This window comes from Chiloscyllium punctatum, chromosome 18 (genome assembly GCF_047496795.1).
Source record: "Chiloscyllium punctatum isolate Juve2018m chromosome 18, sChiPun1.3, whole genome shotgun sequence".
NCBI classification, from domain to species: domain Eukaryota; kingdom Metazoa; phylum Chordata; class Chondrichthyes; order Orectolobiformes; family Hemiscylliidae; genus Chiloscyllium; species Chiloscyllium punctatum.
In genome coordinates, this window is record NC_092756.1 from 101,191,062 (window position 1) to 101,214,753 (window position 23,692).

General features: G+C 44.5%; 1 protein-coding gene across 1 annotated transcript in view; it reads left to right on the top strand.

The window, feature by feature from the left end:
• Positions 1-273: 273 nt before the first annotated feature.
• The window catches only part of LOC140489437 (CD82 antigen-like), a 33,226-nt gene continuing 9,807 nt past the window's right edge, over positions 274-23,692 (top strand). Inside the window, exons 1-5 of the mRNA XM_072588993.1 lie at positions 274-351; positions 6,820-6,900; positions 13,684-13,756; positions 19,879-20,003; positions 22,076-22,150. Coding sequence (XP_072445094.1) covers positions 340-351; positions 6,820-6,900; positions 13,684-13,756; positions 19,879-20,003; positions 22,076-22,150 — 366 coding nt within the window. The 5' untranslated portion in view covers positions 274-339. The remainder of the gene's footprint in view (positions 352-6,819; positions 6,901-13,683; positions 13,757-19,878; positions 20,004-22,075; positions 22,151-23,692) is intronic.

Below are 23,692 nucleotides of genomic sequence, written 5' to 3' on the forward strand. Positions count from 1 at the left end.
TGCCTTTTCTCCAAAATTCTGGAACTGTAATTGTTGGGATAGATTCCTTTGGAAAGTTTTCACAAGCAGGCTCCACTTGCAGAGCATTGCATTCACCAGCCTGGGATCTTGCTGTGCCCCTTCCCGCCTCCGGGGGCGGGGGAACCACAGGGACCAGCCTCTGGCACACGCGGTTTTCTGATTTGACAATGCCTTCGTATCATATTGTGATTGACAGATGATTACACCAATCAGCAAACGGGATGTCACCTTCTATTGTAAGAAACGAACCAATCAACGACGGCGCTCGGCGGATACATTGTCGCCGAAAGTTTCCGCAGAAACAGCGAGAAAAAGTTCATGAAAGAAACGGTGAGGGAAGGGAAGAGAAGAGGGAAGAGGGAAGAGGGAAGAGGGAAGGAGGGAAGAGGGAAGGGAGGGAGGGAGGGAAGAGGGAAGGGAGGGAAGAGGGCGGGGGGGGGGGGAAGAGAGAGGGGGGAAGGGGAAAGGGGGGGAAGAGAGAGGGGGGAAGGAGGAGGGAAGGGGGGTGGGAAGATGGGGAGAGTGAGGGAAGAGGGGGATGGGGCTGATGGCTGATCATCCTGTATCAGTATCCTGTTCCTGCCTTATTCCCATAATACTTGATTCCACAATCCTTGAGAGCTCTATCCATCTCTTTCTTGAAAGTATCCAGAGACTTGGCCTCCACTGCCTCCTGGGGCAGAGCATTCCATACACCCACCACTCGCTGGGTGAAGAAGTTTCTCCTCAACTCTGTTCTAAACGGCCTACCCCTTATTTTTAAACTGTGTCCTCTGATTCGGGACTCGCCCATCAGTGGAAACATGCTTCCTGCCTCCAGAGTGTCCAATCCTTTAATAATTTTATATGTCTCAATCAGATCCTCTCTCAGCCTTCTAAACTCAAGGGTATACAAGCCCAGTCGCTCCAATCTTTCAGCGTAAGATAGTCCCGCCATACCGGGAATTGACCTCATGAACCTACGCTGCACTCCCTCGATAGCCAGCATGTCGTTTCTTAAATTTGGAGACCAAAATTGCGCACAATACTCCAGATGGATGAGGAGAACCCTATTAGGGAGTTCTGATTGATGCCAAGTTTAAACTTTCTGGAAGAAGTGGTTGAAACGTTTCCTATGTGCTTATTCCCCCTTGATTGGTTTTGTGTCTTGTTCCTACCTTTTGCTTTTTCACTTGAGTTTGTTCCCAGTTTGGTGGCACTTGATCAAAAACGATGTTGGAAAGTTCACCCAGTCATTTCCCCGAAATAGGGCAGTTTTCGTTTTAACCTAGAGGATAGTTCCATCTTAAAAGAGCAGATGGTTTCTTTCTTTGTTTTTGTGAGTATCTGTACTGTTTCCTGTCGATATAACTTGGTGATAGCATGTGGCACCTGCCAGAGTGGGTCTTCTGGCTGTCTGCATGTTTGAAGCCTGATATTTGAGTGTGTTGTGCACTTTGTTCTGTCTGGTTTACAGCTGTGAGAAAAATACCTCCTACAGAATCTGCGGAAAAAACTCCTTTTTACATGAGCTCATCGATACAAGTAGGAACCAGTCATGTTGTACAGTCAGACTGAGATTACTCTCCAGTTGCACTGATACTGAGTTTATTGAGGCTAAAGTCTGTTTCCTTGTGCCTCCAATGAAAGGCTTTGATTTGATGTCTCAGTTTTACGTGAAGTTTACTGACTGCCCTGGTGCTGGGGCGGTGGGAAATACACAGTTGCATTAGAGCTTCCAGTGACCTTTGGTGCTTCGAGAGAGAGAGAGAGAGCAAAGAGTTGGGGGGTAGGATGGGGGAGAGAGGGGCTGGTAGACAAGGGGAGAGGTTGAAAAGGACTTCATTTGATTTGATTTATTGTTGCTACATGTACTGAAATACAATGAAAAGTATTGTGTACTATCCAGACAAATCATATGTTCTGTAAGTATATCAGGGTAATATGACAGAATGCAGAATATAGTGTTATAGCTACAGAGAGGGTGTAGAGAAATCTCACCTTTAATATGAGAGAGAGGTGCCCACAGGTCTGATAACAGTGGGGAAGGAGCTATTCTGGAAGCTGTTGGTATGTGTTTTCAAACATTTGTATCTTCTGCCCAAGGGAGGAGAGTATAATGTGGTGGGAGGATTCTTTCAGAGAATTCTGGAATCCCTACATTGTGGAAACAGGCCATTTGGCCTGACAAGTTCATACTGATCTTCCAAAGAGTACAAACTGCACATGGCTTGTTGCCCGTGTCTGAGTGGGTTTCCTCTGGGTGCTCTGGTTTCCTCCCATCGTCTTTGATTATGTTGGCTGCTTTTCCAAGGCATCAGGAAGTATAGGTGGAGTTGCATGGAAGGTTAGTTTGCATGGTAAACTGGGCTGTGTTCGCAACTCTATAATTTCTGTTGATCTTGGACAGAGCAGTTGGCATACCATGCTGTGATACATCTGGATAAGATGCCTTCTGTGATCTATCTATGAAAATTGGTAGGAGTTTTTATGGACATGCTGAATTTCCTTAGCTTTCTGAGGAAGTAGAGGCATTGGTGCGCTTCCTTGACTCTAGCGCATCGTGGATGGACCAGGACAGATCTTACTCCCAGGAACTTGAAGCTCTTGATCACTTCCATCTCAGCACCATTGATACATTCAGAAATGTGTCCTCTAGTCTTCCTGAAGTCAGTGACCAGCTCCTTTGTTTTTGCTGACATTGAGGAAGAAAGTGCTGTCTTTACACCGTGCCACTCAGCTGTCTATCTCCTCTTTCTACTGTGTCTTGCTCTTTGAAATCCAACCCACTGCAGTGGTGTCATTAGCAAACTTGTAAATTGAGTTAGAGCTGAATTTGGCCACACAGTCATGAGTGTATAAGGTGTTTAGTAAGAGGTTTAACTTTGTCCCTTATTACTTGGGGACAGTAGGCAGAGAGAAAATTGAAGGAACAGACAATGATTCATTCTGCAAACCTGACCTGATCCTTCCAGCCCCATAATCCCTATGATTCTGTTTTAAATAAGTTAGCTATTTGTATATTATAAACTCCATTGCACCTGGACAGGCAAAAGAATAAAAGGATTTGAAGAGAATCAAGAAGCTTCAGTTAAAATGATGCCAAAATTAGATTTTAATAAGCTGCAAGTTGGAGCATATTGGGGTTGATTTTGTCATCTGGTCCCACACTCAAGCTGAATATGAGCTTTCACTGACTGAGTCCTCTATCAGTACCATGTGAGTGAATCTTAAAACTTGTGCAAATTGTGTAAGTCCCTGTCCTCGCTGATTGTCAACTGACTAGTCATTTACGTCTGTGAAACATGTGAATCTGCAGCTCAGTGTCAGCACAGAGTGCTGGACTACCTGCAAGATGCAGCAGAGTCCGGCCCGAGTGGCTGAGTACAATAAGGGTGAGTGAAGTGGGAGGAACTATGTTGTTAAATGACTGCACAGTAACTGGGGTGCCCATTGTCAGAAGACCTGCCCCAGCTAGCACTGTCTTCCCTATGACTCCAATAACTCTAAGGCATATCTGGTGTCTCAGTCACAAATAGTCGATTATTGGCCAATTGATGTTTTCGTAACATTTCATTCTGTGGAGAATTTTATTGAAGTAGTGAAAGTTTTTTGTTGGTTTAATAATTTGATGTATTTGGGTGGAGATGGACAGCAATTATTGGCAGTTGGAGCCAGAAATTAAAATTCCATCATTTCACTGGGCACAAGGGGAGACATTGAATGAGCTATTGGGGGAGATCTGGATGTTTCTGCATCTGCATCTGACTGGCATCTGAAGTGACATCATTTGCAGATGTGAAAGCAAATAGAGACAGGATTCACACTCTGTCACCTCAATACCTGCAGGACCCCTCAGACAGATAACCTTTCATGGAAATAATGCAGGTGCTGCCTCTCGCTGGGATCCAGTTCCTGAAGGTGCAGTTTTTTACTTTGTTGAGGAGGACCGGAATACTGTTGAGGTTGAGAGGTTTTTTTTATCCAGGTGTTTGCAGTTTGAAAACTGCCTTCCCTCACTGCTTGCTAATGGAATTTAAAACTCTGGCATGGAAGGGTACCTCAACCACGTTCAGAGAAAATTCACAGTTTGTTCCTGAATAGCTAATTAGACAGCCAGTTTCAGAATAAGAACCTCCGATTGAAGATGGTGATAATGTGTATGATTTTATTCTCTGAGGGCTTTTAGTCTTTGGAATTCTGTTCTCCTGAGAGCGTTGGAGGCTGGATCTTTGAAAATATTGAAGGTAGTGCTTAGTTTTTGATCGAGAGATTCGATTGTTTTGATGGTTTGGTGGGGTGGTGGATATCGGGCAGGAAGGTGGACTTAAGGTCAGGGTCAGATCAGCCATGATCTGGTAGAAGATCCTTGAAGGGCCAAATGGCCTACCACTGCTTCTGGTTTGTTTGATTTTTTTTCCCTCTAATGACTGGGTCTGCTACTGTGGGGGGTGGGGGGTGGGGGGGGGGGGGGGGGGGTAGACGGACGGACACAGTTCCTCAAACACCACATCGAGCTGAAACTCTGCTGCAGAGCTTTTGAAGGTTTCGACCCAGTACAAGAGTATGTTGGTCATGTGCTGGCAGTGAGGTGCTCTGGATATTATACTTTATGGTCAGGTTTGATTTTTTTCTTATTTTCTGAGTGTGGCTGGTCTGAGGAGAGTGAGTAGTTGAGCACTGGTTGTTCATTGCCAACAGGCAGCTGTGAGCTCAGCGTGTCAATTTGCAGAAATTTCAGTCAAACTGGAACGTGCCCAGCTGGCATCAGTGAAGCGAGCACATTTCTGTGTTTTTTGTAAGAATCTGATGAGCATGTCAAGCTGCATATCTCTTTCCAGGAGAGTTACAATTGGGGAAACTTCTGCAGATTCTAACCTTAATCTGTCCTAAATCATCAGAATAATATAAAAATACAGAGTTTGTATAAAGATCATAACCTATTTTTCAAACATTAACCAAAAGTTAAACAATATTGGTTTATAATCTTCTTGTGTAATCTCTATTTAAGCGGAGCTCTTTACAAAAACTATCACTGTATTTGAAAAATCTTCAAACATAAAATTCCTACATTTTGTATCCAAGCGTGTTAAGAAATGGTCTGTTCTCTCCTCACAGTTCTGTAATGGAAGCCATTCAGCCCATTGTATGTGCTGGCCTTTTCAAAGAGTGAACCAATTCATTCCATTCCCCTGCACTTGTCCCTTACTCCAGTAATTTTTTCCTTTCAAGTCCATTTCTGCTTCTCCTCCCTCTTCAATCTTAGGCAGAACCTCTGTTGATCTTACAGCTCAGCTGGTATTTTGGCTTTTGTTTTCAACCTTTCAACTATATAGGATGTCAGGAGTAAGTGCAATCTGATTTATACCCAATTGTCACAAACACAAGTACTAACCTGTATCCCGTTTTGTTCATGAGCGCAATATTGTAAAGTGGTAATGTCCTGTCTCTGAGCCAGGAGGCCTTAGTTCAAGTGCCATCTACTCCAGGTAACATCTCTGAACAGATTGTTTTGAAAATATGGTCCAATTCATTCACTGGCAGAAACACTGGCTCTTCCACGGCTGAATGGGAAAAGTCAATCTCATTTTGGCCAATGCATCTGGAAACTCCTTAGCCTAACCTCCAAAGAAAGTTGGAAGCTTTCACAAACTTGGATTAAAAGTGAAGTGCTATGGATGGTGGAAATCTGAAAGTAAACCAAAGTGTTGGAAAAGTCAGCATTTCTGGCAGTGCCTCTGTCTAAGGAGAGGTCGTTATACAGAAAGGTCCTACCAGACTCAAATTATTATCTCTGTCTTTCTATCCACAGATGCTGCCGGTCCTGCTGTGTCAGAACTTTGTGTTTTTAAGTCATAAACTTTGGGATGCTGCCCTGCCACTTTGTATCCAATTAAAACTTTTAAAGACTAGTAATTGTTTAAATAAAGAAATTTAGCAGTCAGTTTATGCTCAGTGTAATCACACTATTGTGATAATGACCAGAAAAGTCTGCTTTTCACTGTTGTTGATGGAGATTAAATATTTACCAGAGCAGTGGGGAGATTTTTCTTGACCACTTGAGAGTCAGAAAGGAATCCGATTAATGTACATTGGGAAGATGCAGATCCATGGGCAGACCCCCCACTTAAGTCAGACAAGGTGGTGCTGACCAACTGTGCCCATATGTGGTACGTCAGCTGAAGACAGCAGTGAAGTTTGAGCTGTGATATTCTGACTCTCTGTGTGAGAGAGTTGGAGGTCAAGCTGTTTATTGAATGTGGCCTTAATACTTCATCTTTCCACCAATCAGCTTTGAGCCCTCAATGCTGCCCCTAAAGTATAAATATTTGCGATAATAGATTATTAAAAAAAAGTGATTAAACACACATTGGAGTCTCCTGCCCTTGAGCCCTGCCCCAACACACACAGACACACACAGACACACACAGACACACACAGACACACACACACAATCTAATCCTGATCCCTGTCCTAGACTGGATCATTTCCAGGCTGTATACGTGAGAGTCTACATATTCTGTTCCCTGTCTCCCCCCTGGACGTAGCAGTGTGGTGGCTCCCAGGTGCAAACTCAAATACAACACGTGTCTCCCCACTCCTCATATACTATCTCTCCCTCTGTCTCTCTCTTCCACCATCCTCCCTCTTTTTGCCTTCATCCGCAATATGTACCTACCTCTCTTTCTGGCTCAGTCACCTTCATGTCTCCCTGATATCACTCTCCACCCCTTCCTATTCCTGTCCCCTGCCAGTCATGATATTTCCTGAGTGTTACCTTTGCAAATCTTCTAACTCTTTGATATTTTTATTTTGTAGGTGACCAGATCAAATATGGCGTCAAAAGGCTGTATTGTTGTCACAAAATATTTCCTGTTTGTTTTCAACTTGATCTTTTTTGTAAGTATCATTTTTTAACCAGCCCTGTGCTGTCCCTGTCCCTGTCCTGGGGAGTGTTTGATGGGGGAACAGTGTAGAGGGAGCTTTACTCTGTATCTAACCCTGTGCTGTCCCTGTACCTGGGAGTGTTTGATGGGGGACAGTGTAGAGGGAGCTTTACTCTGTAGCTAACCTTGTGCTGTCCTTCTTCTCTGAGTGTGTGATGGGATCCCCTGTGGAGATCCTGCCTGTAGATTGGTTCCCCCATTTTGGACACTGGTGAAGGTGATGATTCCTCAGGTGAGTGAGTTCTGAGTGAGATCCAAGACACCATGGTCAGTTCATCTGCACACTACAGGAGGAGGAAGAGTGGAAGAGCAATGGTGATTGGGAATTCTTCCTTTAGGTGATGAAAATAGGGTGATTTTATAAATATTAGCAGAGCTTCAGGATGATGTTGCCTCCCTGACATCAGGGTAAAATATATCACAGAGTGGCTGCTGGAGGGTGAACAGCAGGACCTCACTGTCCACATCAGGACCAATGACTTGGGTAAGAGGGGGGATGAGGTCCTGAAAAGAGGAATCAGATTTTAAAAAAAGGATTCGTAAAGTAATAATTTCCTTTTATTCCGGGTGCCACGTGCCAGGAGCATAGAAACAGGAGAGCTGAGTGAACATGCCAAAGAATGAGAGTGGGAGAGAAGTGATCAGATTCTGGAGGTATTAGTCCCAGGTCTGGGTCAGACTGGACTAGTACAGGATGGTTGGAGCTGGAGTAACATCCTCCAAGGGAGATTTTCTGTGCTCTTGTATAGGGTTTACAACAAATTGGCAAAAGAGGGAGCTTGGATTTGAAGCAGTCAAAACTATTCACAGCAAGTGGGAGAGCAGTGAGTAAAATAGAACACAGACCAAGTAATGGGAAGGATCAGAATGGAGAGAATTGTTGAAGATACTAATATTGGACACGTGGATGATGCAGTAATAATGGGCAACTTCAGTTTTTTTTTAAAAAGTATTCATTTGTGGGATGTGTGCATTACTGGCTGGCCAGCATTTATTGCCCTGTCTCTAATTTCCTTTGGGATGGTGGTGACCATTTAGAATCACTGCAGCACATTTGTTGACAATAACCTTAGGGATGAAATTCTAGGATTTTGACCCAACAACACAGAAGGAACAGCGATTATGTTCCCAAGTCAGGATGATGGGTCGAAAAGTGTGGCTCTGGAAAAGCACAGCAGATCGGGCAGCTTCCAAGGAGCAGGACAGTCGGTGTTACGGGCATAAGCCCATCATCAGGAACATGCATTCCTGATGAAGGGTTTATGCCTGAAATGTCGACTCTCCTGCTCCTAAGATGCTGCCTAACCTGCTGTGCTTTTCCAGCACCACACTCTCGACTCTGATCTCCAGCATCTGCCGTCCTCACTTTCTCCCAGGGTGGTGGGTGGCTTGGAGGGGAACTTGCAGGAGGTGGTGTTCCCATGTATCTGCTGCCCTTGTTCTTCTAGATGGAAGTGGTTGTGGGTTTAGAAGGTGCTGTCTGAGGAAACTTGGTGAATTTCTACAGTGCATCTTGTAGATAGTACACACTGCCACTACTCAGTGTCAGCCAGTGGTGGAGGATGTGAATGTTTGTGGGTGTGGTGCCAATCAAGCGGGCTGCTTTGTCCTGGATGGCTTTGAGTGCAATTGGAGTTGCATTAGTTTGCATATAGTCTGGCTTAACCAAGTCAGCACTAATAATCTGCAGGGTGAATTCCTGGATTTGTTTCTGAAATAATAACCTGTAACTTTCAAGCGCTCTAACTGAGCTTTCAGACTCGTCTTAACGTAAACCACCTTCTTCCTCTTGACAAAAGATTCAACTTCTTCAGTAAACCATGGTTCCCTCGCTTGACCACTTCCTTCCTGCCTGACAGGTACATACTTATCAAGGACATGTAATGGTTGTTCCTTGAATAAGTTCCTCATTTCAGTTGTGTCCATCCCCTGCAGTTTCCTTCCCTATCATGTACATCTAAATTTTGCCTAATCGCATCATAATTGCCTTTCCCCCAGCAATAACTTTTGCCCTGCGTTGTATACCTATTCCTTTTCATCGTTAAAGTAAACATAACCGAATTGGGGTCACTATCACCAAAGTGCTCACCTACCTCCAAATCTAACACCTAGCCGGATTTATTACCCAGTACCAAATCCAATGTGGCCTCTCCCCTTGTTGGTCTGTTTACGTACTGTGTCAAGAAACCCTCCTGCACAAATTGGACAAAAACTAACCCATCTAAAGTACTTGAACGATAGTGTTTCCTTTCAATATTTGGAAAGTTAAAGTCCCCTATAACAACTACCCTGTTATTCTTGCCCCGATCCAGAATCATCTTTGCAATCCTTTCCTCTACACCTATGGAAGTTTTCAGAGGCCTATAGAAAACCCCCAACAGGATGACTTCTCCTTTCCTGTTTCTAACCTCAGCCCGTATGACCTCCAGTAGACGAGTCCTCATCAAACGTCCTTTCTGTCACCGTAATACTGTCCTTGACTAACATTGCCACATCTCCCTCTCTTTTATCAACTTCCCTGTTCTTACTGAAACATCTAAAACCCAGAAGCTGCAACAACCATTCCATGTCTCCGAAATAGCCACAACATCGAAATCCCAGGTACCAACCCATGTGCTACATTTACCCACCTTATTCCGATGCTCCTGGCGTTGAAGTAGACACACTTCAAACCATCTTCTTGCCTGCCGGTACACTCCTGTGACCTTAAAACCTGATCTCCCTACTCTCAACCTCCTGTACACTGCAGCTACAAGTCAGGTTCCCATCCCCCTGCTGAATTAGTTTAAATCCTACCGAAGAGCATTATCAAATCTTCCTCGCCCCCGCCCCCCCCCCCCCCCCCCCACCACCCCCCAGGATATTGGTACCCCTCTGGTTCAGGTGTAGACCATCCTGTTTGTATGGGTCCCACCTACCCAGAACGACCCCCAATTATCCAGGTATCTGAAAACTACCCTCCTACACTGTCCCTGTAGCCACGTGTTCAACTCCTCTCTCTCGCTATTCCTTGCCTCACTAGCACGTGGCATGGGTAAAAAACCAGAGATAAAGCTCTGTTTGTTCTAGCTCTAAGCTTCCACTCTAGCTCCCTGAATTTGTGTCTTACATCCCCATCCCTTTTCCTACCTGTGTCGTTAGTGCCTGTGAACCATGACTCGGGGCTGCTCCTCAAGGATCCTAAAAACACGATCAGAGACATCATAAGCCCTGGCACTTGGGAGGTAACACACCAACCGCGAGTCTCTCTCGTTCTCACTGAATCTCCTAAAAGTCCCCCTAACTCTGGAGTCCCCAATGACTAATGCTGTACTCCTCACCCCCTTCCCTTCTGAGCAACAGGGACAGACTCTGTGCTAGAGACCTGTACCCCATGGCTTATTTCTAGTAAGTTCCCTGTGCCCCCCACCCCCACCCCCCCCCCCCCCCCACAGTTTCCGAAACAGTATACTTGTTATTGAGGGGAACAACCACAGGGGTTCCCTGGACTGCCTGTCAGTTCCTTTTCCATCTCCTAATTGTAACCCATCTGCCTTTTTCTTCTACATGAGGTGTGACTTACTCCCTTTAACTCCTGTCAACAATCCCCTCCACCTCCTGAATGATCCAAAGTTCATCCAGCTCCAGCTCCAGTTCCCTAAAGTGGTTTTCGAGGAGCTGGTGTTGGGTGCACTTCCCACAGATGTAGTCAGCAGGGACACTAGTGGTGATCCTTACCTCCCACATTCTGCAGGAGGAACCTTCCACTGCCCTAACCTCCATCCTCACTGATCTGAACTCCCAAAAAGGCTATTGAAAAAGAACGAGTTACCTTACCGATCCGGTGCACAGAACTTTTTTTTTTGGTTAGAGGAGGGGGATGGGTGAGAGACACTGTCTAAGTAGTGTTTTGGGTAAAGCAACCATCCAAATATATTACCTCACTTACTCAGCAATCCTGTGTCTGCTCCTGGTCAGTGTGCACTCTGCCTGTTCACAAGGTAAGTTTTTAAAAGATTAGCTTGAGAGTTGCAAGTTAGCCAGGAAGGACCTAAAGAGAGAGCTAAGAAGAGCCAGGAGGGGACAAGAGAAGTGTTTGGCAGATAGGATCAAGAAAAACCCTAAATCTTTCTATAGATATGTCAGGAATAAAAGAACGACTAGAGTAAGAGTAGGGTCAATCAAGGACAGTAACGGGAAGTTGTGCATGGGGTCCGAGAAGATAGGAGAGATGTTAAATGAATATTTTCTGTCAGTATTCACACTGGAAAAAGACAATGTTGTCGAGAATACTGAGATATAGGCTATTAGACTAAACGGGATTGAGATTCACAAGGAGGAGATGTTAGCAATTCTGGAAAGTGTGAAAATAGATGAGCCCCTGGGCCAGATGGGATTTATCTGAGGATTCTCTGGGAATCCAGGGAGGAAATTGCAGAGCCTTTGGCTTTGACCTTTATGCTGTCATGGTCTACAGGAAAAATGCCAGAAGACTGGAGGAAAATAAATGTTGCCCTCTTGTTCAAGAAGGGGAGTAGAGACAACCCTGGTAATTATAGACTGGTAGACCTTACTTCGGTTGTGGGTAGACTGTTGGAAAGGATTATAAGAGATAGAATTTATAATCATCTAGAAAGGAATAATTTGATTAGGGATAGTCAACATGGTTTTGTGAAGGGTAGGTCATGCCTCACAAACCTTATTGAGTTCTTTGAGAAGGTAACCAAACAAGTGGATGAGGGTAAACCAGTTGATGTGGTGTCTATGGATTTCAGTAAAGCGTTTGATAAGGTTCCCCATGGTAGGCTATTACAGAAAATACAGAAGTATGAGATTGAGGGTGACTTAATAGTTTGGATCAGAGATTGTCTTCTTTCAGCTAGCCAGAGGGTGGTGGTTGATGGGAAATATTCATCCTGGAGTTCAGTTACTAGTGGTGTACTGCAAGGATCTGTTTTGGGGGCCACTGCTGTTTGTCATTTTTATAAATGACCTGGATGAGGGCATAGAAGGATGGGTTAATAAATTTGCAGATGACACTAAGGTCGGTGGAGTTGTGGATAGTGCTGAAGGTTGCAGTTACAGGTTGCAGGTTACAGAGGGACATAGATAAGCTGCAGAGCTGGGCTGAGAGATTGCAAAGCAAAAAAGTGTGAGGTGATTCACATTGGAAGGAGTAGCAGGAATACAGAGTATTGTGCTAATGCTAAGATTCTTGGTAGTGTAGATGAGCAGAGAGATCTTGGTGTCCATGTACATAGATCCCTGAAAGTTGCCACCAGGTTGATAGTGTTGTTAAGGCATACGGTGTGTTAGGTTTTATTGGTGGAGGGATTGAGTTTCGAAGCCATGAGGTCATGTTACAGCTGTACAAACTCTGGTGTGGTCGCACTTGGAGTATTGCATACAGTTCTGGTCACCGCATTATAAAAAGGACGCGGAAGCTTTGGAAAGGGTTCAAAGGAGATTTACCAGGATGTTGTCTGGTATGGAGGGAAAACTGAGAGATTTGAGACTGTTTTCGTTGGAGAGGAGAAGGTTGAGAGGTGACTTAATAGAAACATATAAGATAATCAGAGGGTTAGATCGGGTGGACAGGGAGAGCCTTTTACCTCAGATGGTGGCTGATACTAGGGAACATAGCTCTAAATTAAGGGGTGATATATATATAGGACAGATGGCATAGATAGGGTCTTTACTCAGAGTAGTAAGGGTGTGGAATGCCCTGACTACAACAGTAATAACTCGCCAACTTTAAGGACATTGCATAAACATATGGATAATAATGGAATTGTGTGGGCTTCAGATTGATTTCACAGTTCAGTGCAACATCGAAGACTGAAAGGCCTGTACTGCACTGCAATGTTCGATGTTCTAACGGGTTGAGAATTCAGGAAGGGGTCTGTCTTTTCTGAACTTGGTGTTGTGAAATGAAGCTGGGCTAATTACGTAATGACCATGTGTGAAGGAACATAATATGATGGAGTTTTACATGAAGTTTGAATGCATGATAGTTTGTTCTGAAACTAGGGTGTAAGTGTTAGCATTTTGTGACTTAGCTGAGGGAACTATAAGTAATACAGTAGCGCCTCGACTTACGAACTTAATCCGTTCCGGGACCCGGTTCGCAAACTGAAAAGTTCGCGAACTGAATCAATTTTTCCCGTTGTTCGGATAGCGTTGGACGGTTGTTCTCAGCGCATGCGCCAAAGACGAACTGAATGAGATCACGCGGGGCCCAAGAGCTTTTGCGTTCAACAAATGTGTAGCAAAGCAGAACAATGAAACCACGTGGTTGCACACGGACGTTTTGCGTTCGTACCTTCGCTCATACCTTGAATTTTGTACGTATGTTGAAGCAAAATTTTAGGTACAATCCTGTTCATAAACCGATTTGTTTGTGAACGGGGTCATTTGTATGTCGAGGCGCTACTGTATCTCAAACTTTGCAGATGGCACAAAGCTGGGTGGGTGGGGTGAGCTGTGAGAAAGGTCATCTCTGACAAGATGCTTCTGTGTGATTTTTTTTCCATTTCTGGATGAGTGAGTAAATGCTTGGCAGGTGCATAACAATATGGATAAATGTGGGGTCAATTTGGTCGGATCGTAAGTTCTGTTTTCTGAACTATCGCCTTAAATAGCTGTCATTCCAAGTTTATTGATTTCAGTTGGTTAATTCTGCAGCTGGGTCAGACTGGGTGTAATTAGTATGACAATGTTTTCGGAAAATTACTGAACTTTTTCTTTTCTGTTGCAGTTTCTTGGTGGAGTGATGTTGGGATTTGGTCTTTGGATTTTGTTTGACAAAAACAGCTTCATATCCGTTCTGGGTAAGTCTCCCCGCTTCGTCCATCGTCTCCTCTGCTCCTGCAGCAATGCCGAACATGTACAGAGTCAGGGGGACAATGTGGGAGAGGCCCGGCCAATCAATGCAAGGAATAAGGAGGAGCTGCTCCTCCAATCACAGACTGGATGTCTCCTATGCTTGTTGCTGATAGGTCCTCTAGCAGGAAAGGAACAACCTGTGATTGGAGGAGCCATGAGGTGTTTGCAGCTAGCACCAAGGGAGTCATGGAGGATTGGGTGTGTGCCCTAATGTCTGGGATCAGGGGCTGGGATTGGAGACTGGGAGCTAGCTGCTGGTTTCCTGAAGCCAGAAGGGCAAGCAGACCTAGGGGCAACTGTATGGGAATGCGAGGTGAATATTGTCAGGCAGTCAGCCGTTTGTTGCAGCTTTTGGGGTTTGGCAGTGAAGCAGGGAATCTTCGAGCAGCTTAAGGGAGATTTTAGCAGGTCTTTGGTGAAGACCAGAAGCCTGCAAGGTGAGAGGCAGCAACAGAGAGACAGCTAGAATGGAAAAGGGTGAATTGGTGCAAAGTAGAGAGACCTGGAGAAACTTGAAATCACAAGGTCATGAATTACTCCTATAGAGTCATAGAGATGTACAGCATGGAAACAGACCCTTCAGTCCAACCTGTCCATGCTGACCGGATATCCCAACCTAATCTAGTCCCACCTGCCAGCACCTGGCCCATATCCCTCCAAACCCTTCCTATTCATATACCCATCCAAATGCCTCTTAATTGTTGCAATTGTACCAGCATCCATCACATCCTCTGGCAGCTCATTCCATACATGCACCACCCTCTGTGTGAAAAAGTTGCCTCTTAGGTCTCTTTTATATCTTTCCCCTCTCACCCTAAACCTATGCCCTCTAGTTCTGGAGTCCCTGACCCCAGGGAAAAGACTTTGTCTATTTATCCTATCCATGCCCCTCATAATTTTATAAACCTCTATAAGGTCACCCCTCAGCCTCCAATGCTCCAGGGAAAACAGCCCCAGCCTGTTCAGCCTCTCCCTGTAGCTCAGATCCTCCAACCCTGGCAACGTCCTTGTAAATCTTTTCTGAACCCTTTCAAGTTTCACAACATTTTTCCGATAGGAAGGAGACCAGAATTGCACACAATATTCCAACAGTGGTCTAACCAATGTCCTGTACTCAATACTCTGATTAATAAAAGAAAGCATACCAAACGCTGCCTTCACTATCCTATCTACCTGCGACTCTACTTTCAAGGAGCTATGAACTTGCACTCCAAGGGAGGTATATAATTCTGTTATCTCTGGCTTAAGGCTGTGTGTTTTCAGGAGTTTTTATAGCAAATAGGAACAGAAGAAGACCATGGAGTTCACTTGTTCGACACAGTCGGTCCTCTGTCAATGCCATACTCCTGTGCTCTCCATGTACCCCTCAATATCTTTAGCTTCCAGATATCTATAGATTTCTTTCTTAAATATTTTAAGTGACTTCATCTCTACAGCCTTCAGTGCTGGAGAATTCCTCAGATTCACTATCCTCTGAGTTAAGAAATTTCTCCTCATCTTAGTCTGAAATTGCCTCCCGATTTCCTGAGCCCTTTATTCTGGACACTTCATTCAAGAGAAAATATCCTCCATGTGGACCAGTCTATCCATCCCTGTTAGAGTTTTATGTTTCAATCATAACCCTTCATCTACTAAAGATCAGTTGACCAATTTCTCCTTATATGACAAACATCCCAGCACATAAATCAGTCTGGTTCATCTTTGCTACCCTTCCTTTCTGGAAAGTAGATTCTCTTTTGGATAAAGAGACCAATCTGTACACAATAATACAGGTATGTTTCTGTTTCTGTTCTGCGAATGGTCAATACACATGAGCAATTTGGTCTGGTTCTGTAAGATTTCACACTTTCTTTTAGAGTCCCTGACTCTATTCAGAGGTCCCCAACTTTCTGGGGTCCCTGATTTCTTGCTTACAGTGAATTCTTACCAGAACTGATCCTTCTCAGGCTGGCCTGAGATGATAAGCAGCAAGGGGTTGAGTCTAACATGACTTGAATGAGAGGAAAACCAATGAACGCAATAGAGGAGGACGCGAGGCTGTTACACTGCCGCCTGCAATCCATCTGTCCGTCCCTCCAAGTCTGAATCACAGCACCAGGTGAAGATCTGGAACCCCCTGGGAGTTGGGGGGGGGAGGTGTCTCTGTTCCGCGATCGGCAGTTTGATCTGTTTCTGTAAGACTTTACACTTGGTTCAATATCGGCTGGGCACAGGTTGTCCAGTAACACAGAGGCTAAACACTCCCATGTTCCTCGGAGAAACTGCGCACTTGGCTTAAGACAAAGACATTTTTATACTTTTTTTTGAGAGAAGTCCAGGCCATAATCACAGAGCAATTTGAAACAATTACCAATCAGTTTTAATGAAATGACTTCACTGGGCTAAGATGCTGTCAATAATATTTCCTGGGAACCAACCTGGTTTTCCAACATCCAAGTACTCCTATCTCACAAACCTAGTCTCTGTACCCGCACTTGCAAGGTCAGTAAGGATGGCTAGTAATGTCTTGACTAGTCTAGTTATTTAGGAGAAAGTGAGGACTGCAGATGCTGGAGATCAGAGCTGAAAATGTGTTGCTGGAAAAGCGCAGCAGGTCAGGCAGCATCCAAGGAGCAGGAGAATCGACGTTTCGGTATGCCCAAAATGTCGATTCTCCTGCTCCTTGGATGCTGCCTGACCTGCTGCGCTTTTCCAGCAACACATAGTCTAGTTATTTCTATGCTATAAAGGAAGTGTTGTCTGCTAATCTTTGATGAGACAGACTGTAGTTAATTCAGCTTTTAGCAGGGTTAGAAGCCATTTTATGCAGCTTTAATCAGAATTGTTAATTTGCAGCCTAGAAGCCATTTTGTCATGTTATTTGCATCAAGAAGCCTATGTTAATAAGAGCATGTATTAAATGGTTGTTCCTGACTGCACTAGTTACTTCAGCCTGTATTCAGCTTTCAGATCCTCACAAGGACACACAGATCCCTTTGTACATTAACCATTTCCCAATCTCTTTCCATTTAAATAATACACTGTCATTTCCTTTTACTGACCAAAGTGACGACAACCTCAAAGAATGCCGGTGGGTTTGTCAAATGTGACTTCTCTTTCAAGTTGACGTTGAGTAATCCTTTTGTTATTTTCGGTGTCCTCTTGTCAAATCCCTTATAGTAGACATCATTACTTTCTCAGCTACTGCTATTAGGCTAACAAGTCTGTAATTCCTGGTTTTCTCACTGTTGTAGATTCAACAGAGTTTTTGGAAATTGAGCACCAACTTGTCCACTATTTCCACTACTTTCATTTCCTGGGATATAGATTATCAGGCCCTGGGACTTACCCGTTGTCAGTCATATTAATTTCTCCAGCGCTATTTTTTAACTCCTCTTCATCTCCTCATTTCCTCTTTCCCGAGCATTTCTGGAGGATTCTTTGCATCTTCTGTGAAGATACAATTAAAGTAATTGTTTGATTGCTGTCCATTATCACGTCTCCTGTTTCAGACTGTAAGGGTAATATACTTGTCTGCACTAATCTGTATGTTTTACAAACTTACCCAGAAAATGTAGCAGATCCTATTATAATGAACACCATGTCAGCTATTCAATTTGAATCTGAGATTGAGATTTAAATGCAGTGTCTGAGATGCTGTAAAAATGTTAATAACTGGGAAAATTTTCCAGCTTTGTGCATGTAACAGAAACGTGAGCTATGACCACAGCAATGAGTGGAAGGTATGATTACGGTGATGGCTTTTTGTGTGAGGAAGTGTGTTTCAGTTGTTTAGAGAATAAACTTGTGTTTGCTTTCTATTCGTATTGGCTTGTGCCAATTTAATATGAGACTCTGTTAATGATGCATGCAAACAATGTACTGATTGGTGGGGCTATTATTGGCATGGGGGTGATGCAGGAACAGTTAACTCTCAATCGTGACTCTCCGATTAAGGAGATAGACTCTGGTCCAGTGGGTTGCTATGGGAATGTAGCAGAAGTTGGCAGTCATGTGACAAGGTGCTGTATAAGTATTGATCCCTTTTCCCTGCTCACAGGGTCGTGTGTGTTAATGTATGGAGCTCTAAACACATGCACACACAAGGGCAGTACACTGCAAACTGGACTGATGATTTTAAGTTAATTTCCAGTGTAATTCTTAGCACAGTCCAGGTTATTTAAGAAATAATGTCCAATAGTAGAATTATATCCAATGGTGGATGTAGTGTTCTGAGAATTTGCAGTCACAAGCACGAATGGTCCACGGTGAGTGATCAGCGACTACCACCAACCACTGGGACCTCTGGCCTCCAGTACTGGCATCGCAATGGGACTGAAACTGAAATGTCACCTGACCCACTTTAACTTGACCACATCCTGTTTGATGAGCAAACCATGTGTATTTATTGCAGGGTAATAGCGGGAGGCAGCTAGTTTCATGGGCTGTTCGAACCTTTCGAAACACTTTCCCTTTCCAGGCTAATCAGAGGTAGGCTGAGCGCTGCTCAAGGCCAGAAGGTGAAGGATGTAGGTCCTTCCATGAGTTGGTGTGATTATCGAGACATGATGATCAGATAAAGGTTGCCATTGTCACAAAGGATAGTTTTGATATGCCCCATCTCAGCATAGGCCACACATTACAATGTCCAGTGTAACCGCATCAGACAACACACTGAATCTCACTGTTCAGCCATGTTAAAGTTCTGTCCTATCAAACCATGAGTTATTGAATGTATTGCTAATGTTCCTTTTAAAACAGTTAGAAACTGTATTGGGGGCAGCCGTTTTGTGATACAATACTAACTGCATTGCTGAGTCTGTGTTAATTCCTGGAAAAGAACTTTTGAATATGTAAAGGATATGGTGAGATTGGGGCCGGGACAGGTAAAGGGAAGTGTGAGAAATGCAAGTGGAGGGGAGAGAGAGGAATTGGACAGATGGTGGGAGGGTACTTCGGTTACAGTTGAAAATCACTAAGATTCAAATAGACAGGGAACAATTAGAGAGAGAGAGAGAGAGAGATGGTGAGCGAGACCGAGGAAACTTGCTTTTATTATCGCACCTTTCACGACCATAAAGCATCCCAAAATGGCTTGCAGCAAATTAAAGACAGATGGGAAAGCAGTGAGGTAGAGAGATGGTGGGATAGGATGATGAATGTGAGACGAGGCTGGAGGAGAGAGGCAGGAAAAGAAGGAAATTGTGGGACAGAGGATGGAACCCCAATGTGGAGATGTACTTGCTGCAAGCAGCTGTAAAGGGGAGAGTGATAGCTTGAGTTTTACAGCCTGCTGAGATTGAGCTGCTGGAATTCTGTCAGTAACACTCACCTGTTTCCAGTATATTTTGTTTTGGTGAGGCAGTTCCTATTTCAAGTTTGACTGGAACTGTGGCAGAATTTGAGAGTAACAGTGATCAGCAATGGAAAGTGTTTATTCAGAGGAAGGACTGTTCAACGTCACTGACTTGAACCCAAACAGCCCTACCTGTTGACTGTTTGTCAGCAGCTTGTTTTAAGTTGGCAGTGAGTTGGGAGAGGGATTGGAGTTGTGGGGGAAGGGGCAGAGGGTGGTGGTAGTGACTTGCAATTGTGACAATGGAAGAGGGTAGACTTGGACCTGTCCTGTATCATTGCCCCACTCCTGCCCTGGAGGCCTACATTTACATTCCATGTCTTTTTCAGAAACTGCAACAGCCCCAGGGTTCGGTCTTCATAGATGGAACCAGTCTGATTGTATTTATCAGATATTATGAGCCCCATGTCACCTCAGCCCAAACCAGGGATAGATGTTTTGGATTTTGTACGTGGCTTATTCCTACATCGGACAGACTCTGCTCCTCCTCCCCGGCCTTCCACCCCTGTGTAGGGTAGTGCTCTTCACCCCAATCCTCTATCAACTGTGAAACAGCTGCTGGTGCTACTTCCTGATCGAGTAGTGGGTTGGATGTATCCAATTGTGTGGGAGATTATAGCTGTTCCTTCTGTTATATCCTCATATTATGTGCACAGTTACAAATATTGGAGCTTCTCAGCATGTGTATCGTCTGGCTCTGAGAGTTTTTACTGGCCCTGTTTTTGTGAGCAGAAACCTCTTCGATCCCCCTCCACCTGTGGTCATACCTGTTGTCCAGTTTGGGTACATTCACCATGATGATGGGATTCCTGGGCTGCATCGGAGCATTGAAGGAAGTGAAGTGCATGCTGGGGATTGTGAGTATCATTTCTGACTATCATTTCTGGGCAGCATGGTGGCTCTGCGGTTAGCACTGCTGCCTCACAGCGCCAGGGACCCACGTTCCATTCTACCCTCAGGGCAATGTCTGTGTAGTGTTTGCATCTTCTCCCCATAGGTTTCCTCTGGGTGCTCGCGTTCCTCGCACAGTCCAAAGAAGTGCTGGTCAGGTAATTTGGCCATGCTAAATTGTCCATAGTGTTAGTCAGAGAGAAATGCGTCTGGCTGGGTTACTCTTCAGAGGGTCGGTTTGGACTTGTTGGGCCGAAGGGCCAGTTTCCACACTGTAGGGAATCTAATCTGTAGGGAATCTAAATTACCCATAGTGTCCAGGGATGTGCAGGCTACGTGGGTTAGCCCTGGGAAATGCAGGATTTACAGAGATTGGCGGGGGGCGGGTGGGATCTGGGTGGGATGCTCTTCAGAGGGACTGGACTTGCCAAATGACCTGCTTCGACATTAATGGAAAACTGTCTCCGTGGAGACCATCTACACTTGAACCTAAACATTGATTGAGACAGCCAGGCACAACTTGCAAGCCAAGAAACTCTTTGTTCCAAAGACAGCCCTATTTCAGGACTGATGTGTGACTGTAAATATTTCCCCTCCATTTGTAACTATTGATTTTAAAATGTCAATATTCAACAAAGATAGAGAAAGGGATAAACGCCATTCTAAAGATCTTACTGGAGTAAAAGTAATCCTTTTAAACAGAAAGCATGTGTAAGCGTTAATTTATTATTGTTAAGACTGCAGCAGTTTTAGATGTTTGCAAATTTAACTGATTCCCGCAGCTGTAAACAATAGATCCCAGAGCTTTTGGGGAAAACTGGGGAGTCCTCCATTTTGCCCTTGATTTGGGGCAAAGTCTTCAAGCAGGATCCAAGTAACAGGTGCAGCACATTTGAGAAAAGGACCTTCTTGAAGGTGGTGAACTTGGGAGGCAGAGTGAAGAGTGGTACAGACTGCATTGAACTCCAAAGGATTGTGATCAGGAGATGGGATCCAGAGTTTCCGAGGTGAGATGTATCTTGGAGATGGAAACATAATGAGAGACACAAATTTTGAACTGAATGAATGATTCAACTCTTTAAATTATTGTTGGTGTTACTGAGAGAATTTCCCAGCAGTTGCTTGGTGGTTTTTGCTTTTCCAGTTGTGTGGAAGGAGGTCAGGTCTGGCGGAAGACCTGTCCTCTGCTAAATACAGCCACAAACATTCATTTTCAAACATCTGCTGATCATAGAGTCATCCAATCTGCCAAGTCATCTTCCTCTCAGAAGTATAGTGTTTGTGTCCCAGAGGAAGTGACAGCGTTATCATCAAACAGCAGGTTTCTGACAAGCACCAGTCCTTCAAGAAAGAGCTGTTTCCACCATCCACCAATCACAGCTCAGCAAATGCAAATCCTGTTCCCCACAAGATTTGACTCTGAGGACAATTCTGATCCAATTCCTAGTGAATGTGAGACTGCAAAAGGTTATTCTGGGCATTAATACAGGGGCCATTGTAGAAGAAGTTCTGTATTTAACCCCGTGCCTTGGGAGTGTTTGATGAGGATAGTTCAGTGAGCTTTACTTTCAGATCAAAAGAATCGTGGGTAGTGTTACTCTGAATCTAATCTCACGCTACCCCTGTGGGACCGCTCCCCCCCTCCATCCCAAGAGTGTTCTGGGCTCACAGATCGAAACTTTTTTTAAAAAATGATGTGCTGCAGGTTCTATTTTAAATAATTTCATCTTGTTTACAATCTCCTTGTTCTGCTTTTTACTGAAAATTTGTCCAGAAAATAGAAGTTAGAACAAATTGCTGTAGAAAGTTGACTAGTCTGAGAGAGAGCGAGAGAGTGAGTGTGTGTGAGAGAGTGGGCAGACCTGCAGAGTTTCTCCAGAGAGAGGGAGTGGGCAGACCTACATTTGTTTACGATTTTCAGTGTCCACAACATTCTGATTTTATTACATGAAGCAAAAACCAAACTGTGGCCAAACTCTGAGGCCTGTGTAATGGGTCACTCTGCTAGTTCTGACAAATGATTTGTTTTTTTCTTCAGTATTTCACCTTGTTGGTGTTCCTCTTGGCCTCCCAGATTACTGTCGGAGTTCTCGTTTACACCCAGAGAAGATCGGTGAGTTCCAGCCAGTTCAACAGCTCAGATACCAATTGGGGAGAGGGATGCAGGGTGAGGTGGTGGGTGTGGCAGTTCCCGGGACTGTGAGGAGGGGGATGGGGGTGCAGGGACCAGTGAGGAAAATTGAAACCCAGAAGTTTTTTTTTCCCAAACGGTGTGTGTTTTCCCCTAAGAAAAAGGGAAAAATCATTCGTATAATCCCTACAAGGACTATTCGGCCCATCAAGTTCACACTGACCCTCCAAAGAGCATCTGACCCAGACCCATCCTCCTACCCTCTCCATGTAACCACCTGGAAACTATGGGTAATTTCCCATGGCCAATCTACCTAACTTGCACATCTTTAGACTGTGGGAAGCAACCCACACAGACAGAGGGAGAGTGTGCAAATTCCACACGGACAGTCACCCAAGGCTGGAATCGAACCTGGGTCCCTGGTGCTGTGCAGCAGCAGTGCTAACCACTGAGCCACCCCATATCCTGCCTTCACTAATGGATGAGCATGGTGTGGGGGGGGCACAGCTGCACATGTCACATGTGTTTAGTTATGCAAAGGCATTAGCTTCCAAAGACAGTATTTGTGGAAATAAATCGGTTAACGTTTCGGGTCAAGTGACGCTTCCTCAGTTGCAAGGGTATGGAGATATGTAGGGTTTGTGTTCTGAGGAGAGGCAGGATAGGCTGGGACTTTATTCCCTGGAGCACGGGAGACTGAGGGGTGACCTTATAGAGGCTTAGAAAATTATAAGGGGCATGGGTTAAGTGGAAAGCAGGTGTCTTTCCCTTAGGGTGGGGGATTTCAAGACTTAGGAGCATGTTTTTAAGATGAGAGGAGAAAGGTTTAAAAAAGGCATGAGGCAATGTTTTACCCCCACAGAGTGGTTCGTGTGTGGAATGAACTTCCAGAGGAAGTGGTGGATTTGGGTAAAATTATAACATTCAAAAGATATTCCCAAAAGTCCATGAATTTGAAAGATTTGTAGGGATATGGGCCAAGTGCAGGCAGGTGGGACTAGTTTAGTTTGAGATTATGGTTGGCATGGACTGGTTGGACTGAAGGGTCTGTTTCCATGTTGTATGACTCTGACATGTTTTGGATCAAGTGAAATGACATGCTGTGCCTCTCACAGAGACATCCTGACGCAAAGCTTTCATCCACGTTTTAAAATTTTCTGTAGATACCCTCATCCCACCTGAACCTGGGCCAATCACCCTCTGAGATCTCTTCAGTTCTTCACCCCTGATTTCCTTCAGTCCACATTTTGAGCTGCCTGGACCCCAAGATCTGGAATTATCTCCCTACATCTCTCTTTCATTGTTAGGCCGAAGGGCCTGTTTCCACATTGTGGGGATTCTCTGTCGGAATTCTATTCTATGAACCCACCACTGGACCAGGTTTTCTGACACCCGGCCTGATATGTCAGGTACCTGTGTACCTCCGTGTCATGTTCCTGTGAAACAATCCTGGCATGCTAAAGGCACCATATAAATACAAGTCGTTGTTGTAGCTGTGGAATTCTGTGCTTGGAGACTTGATTG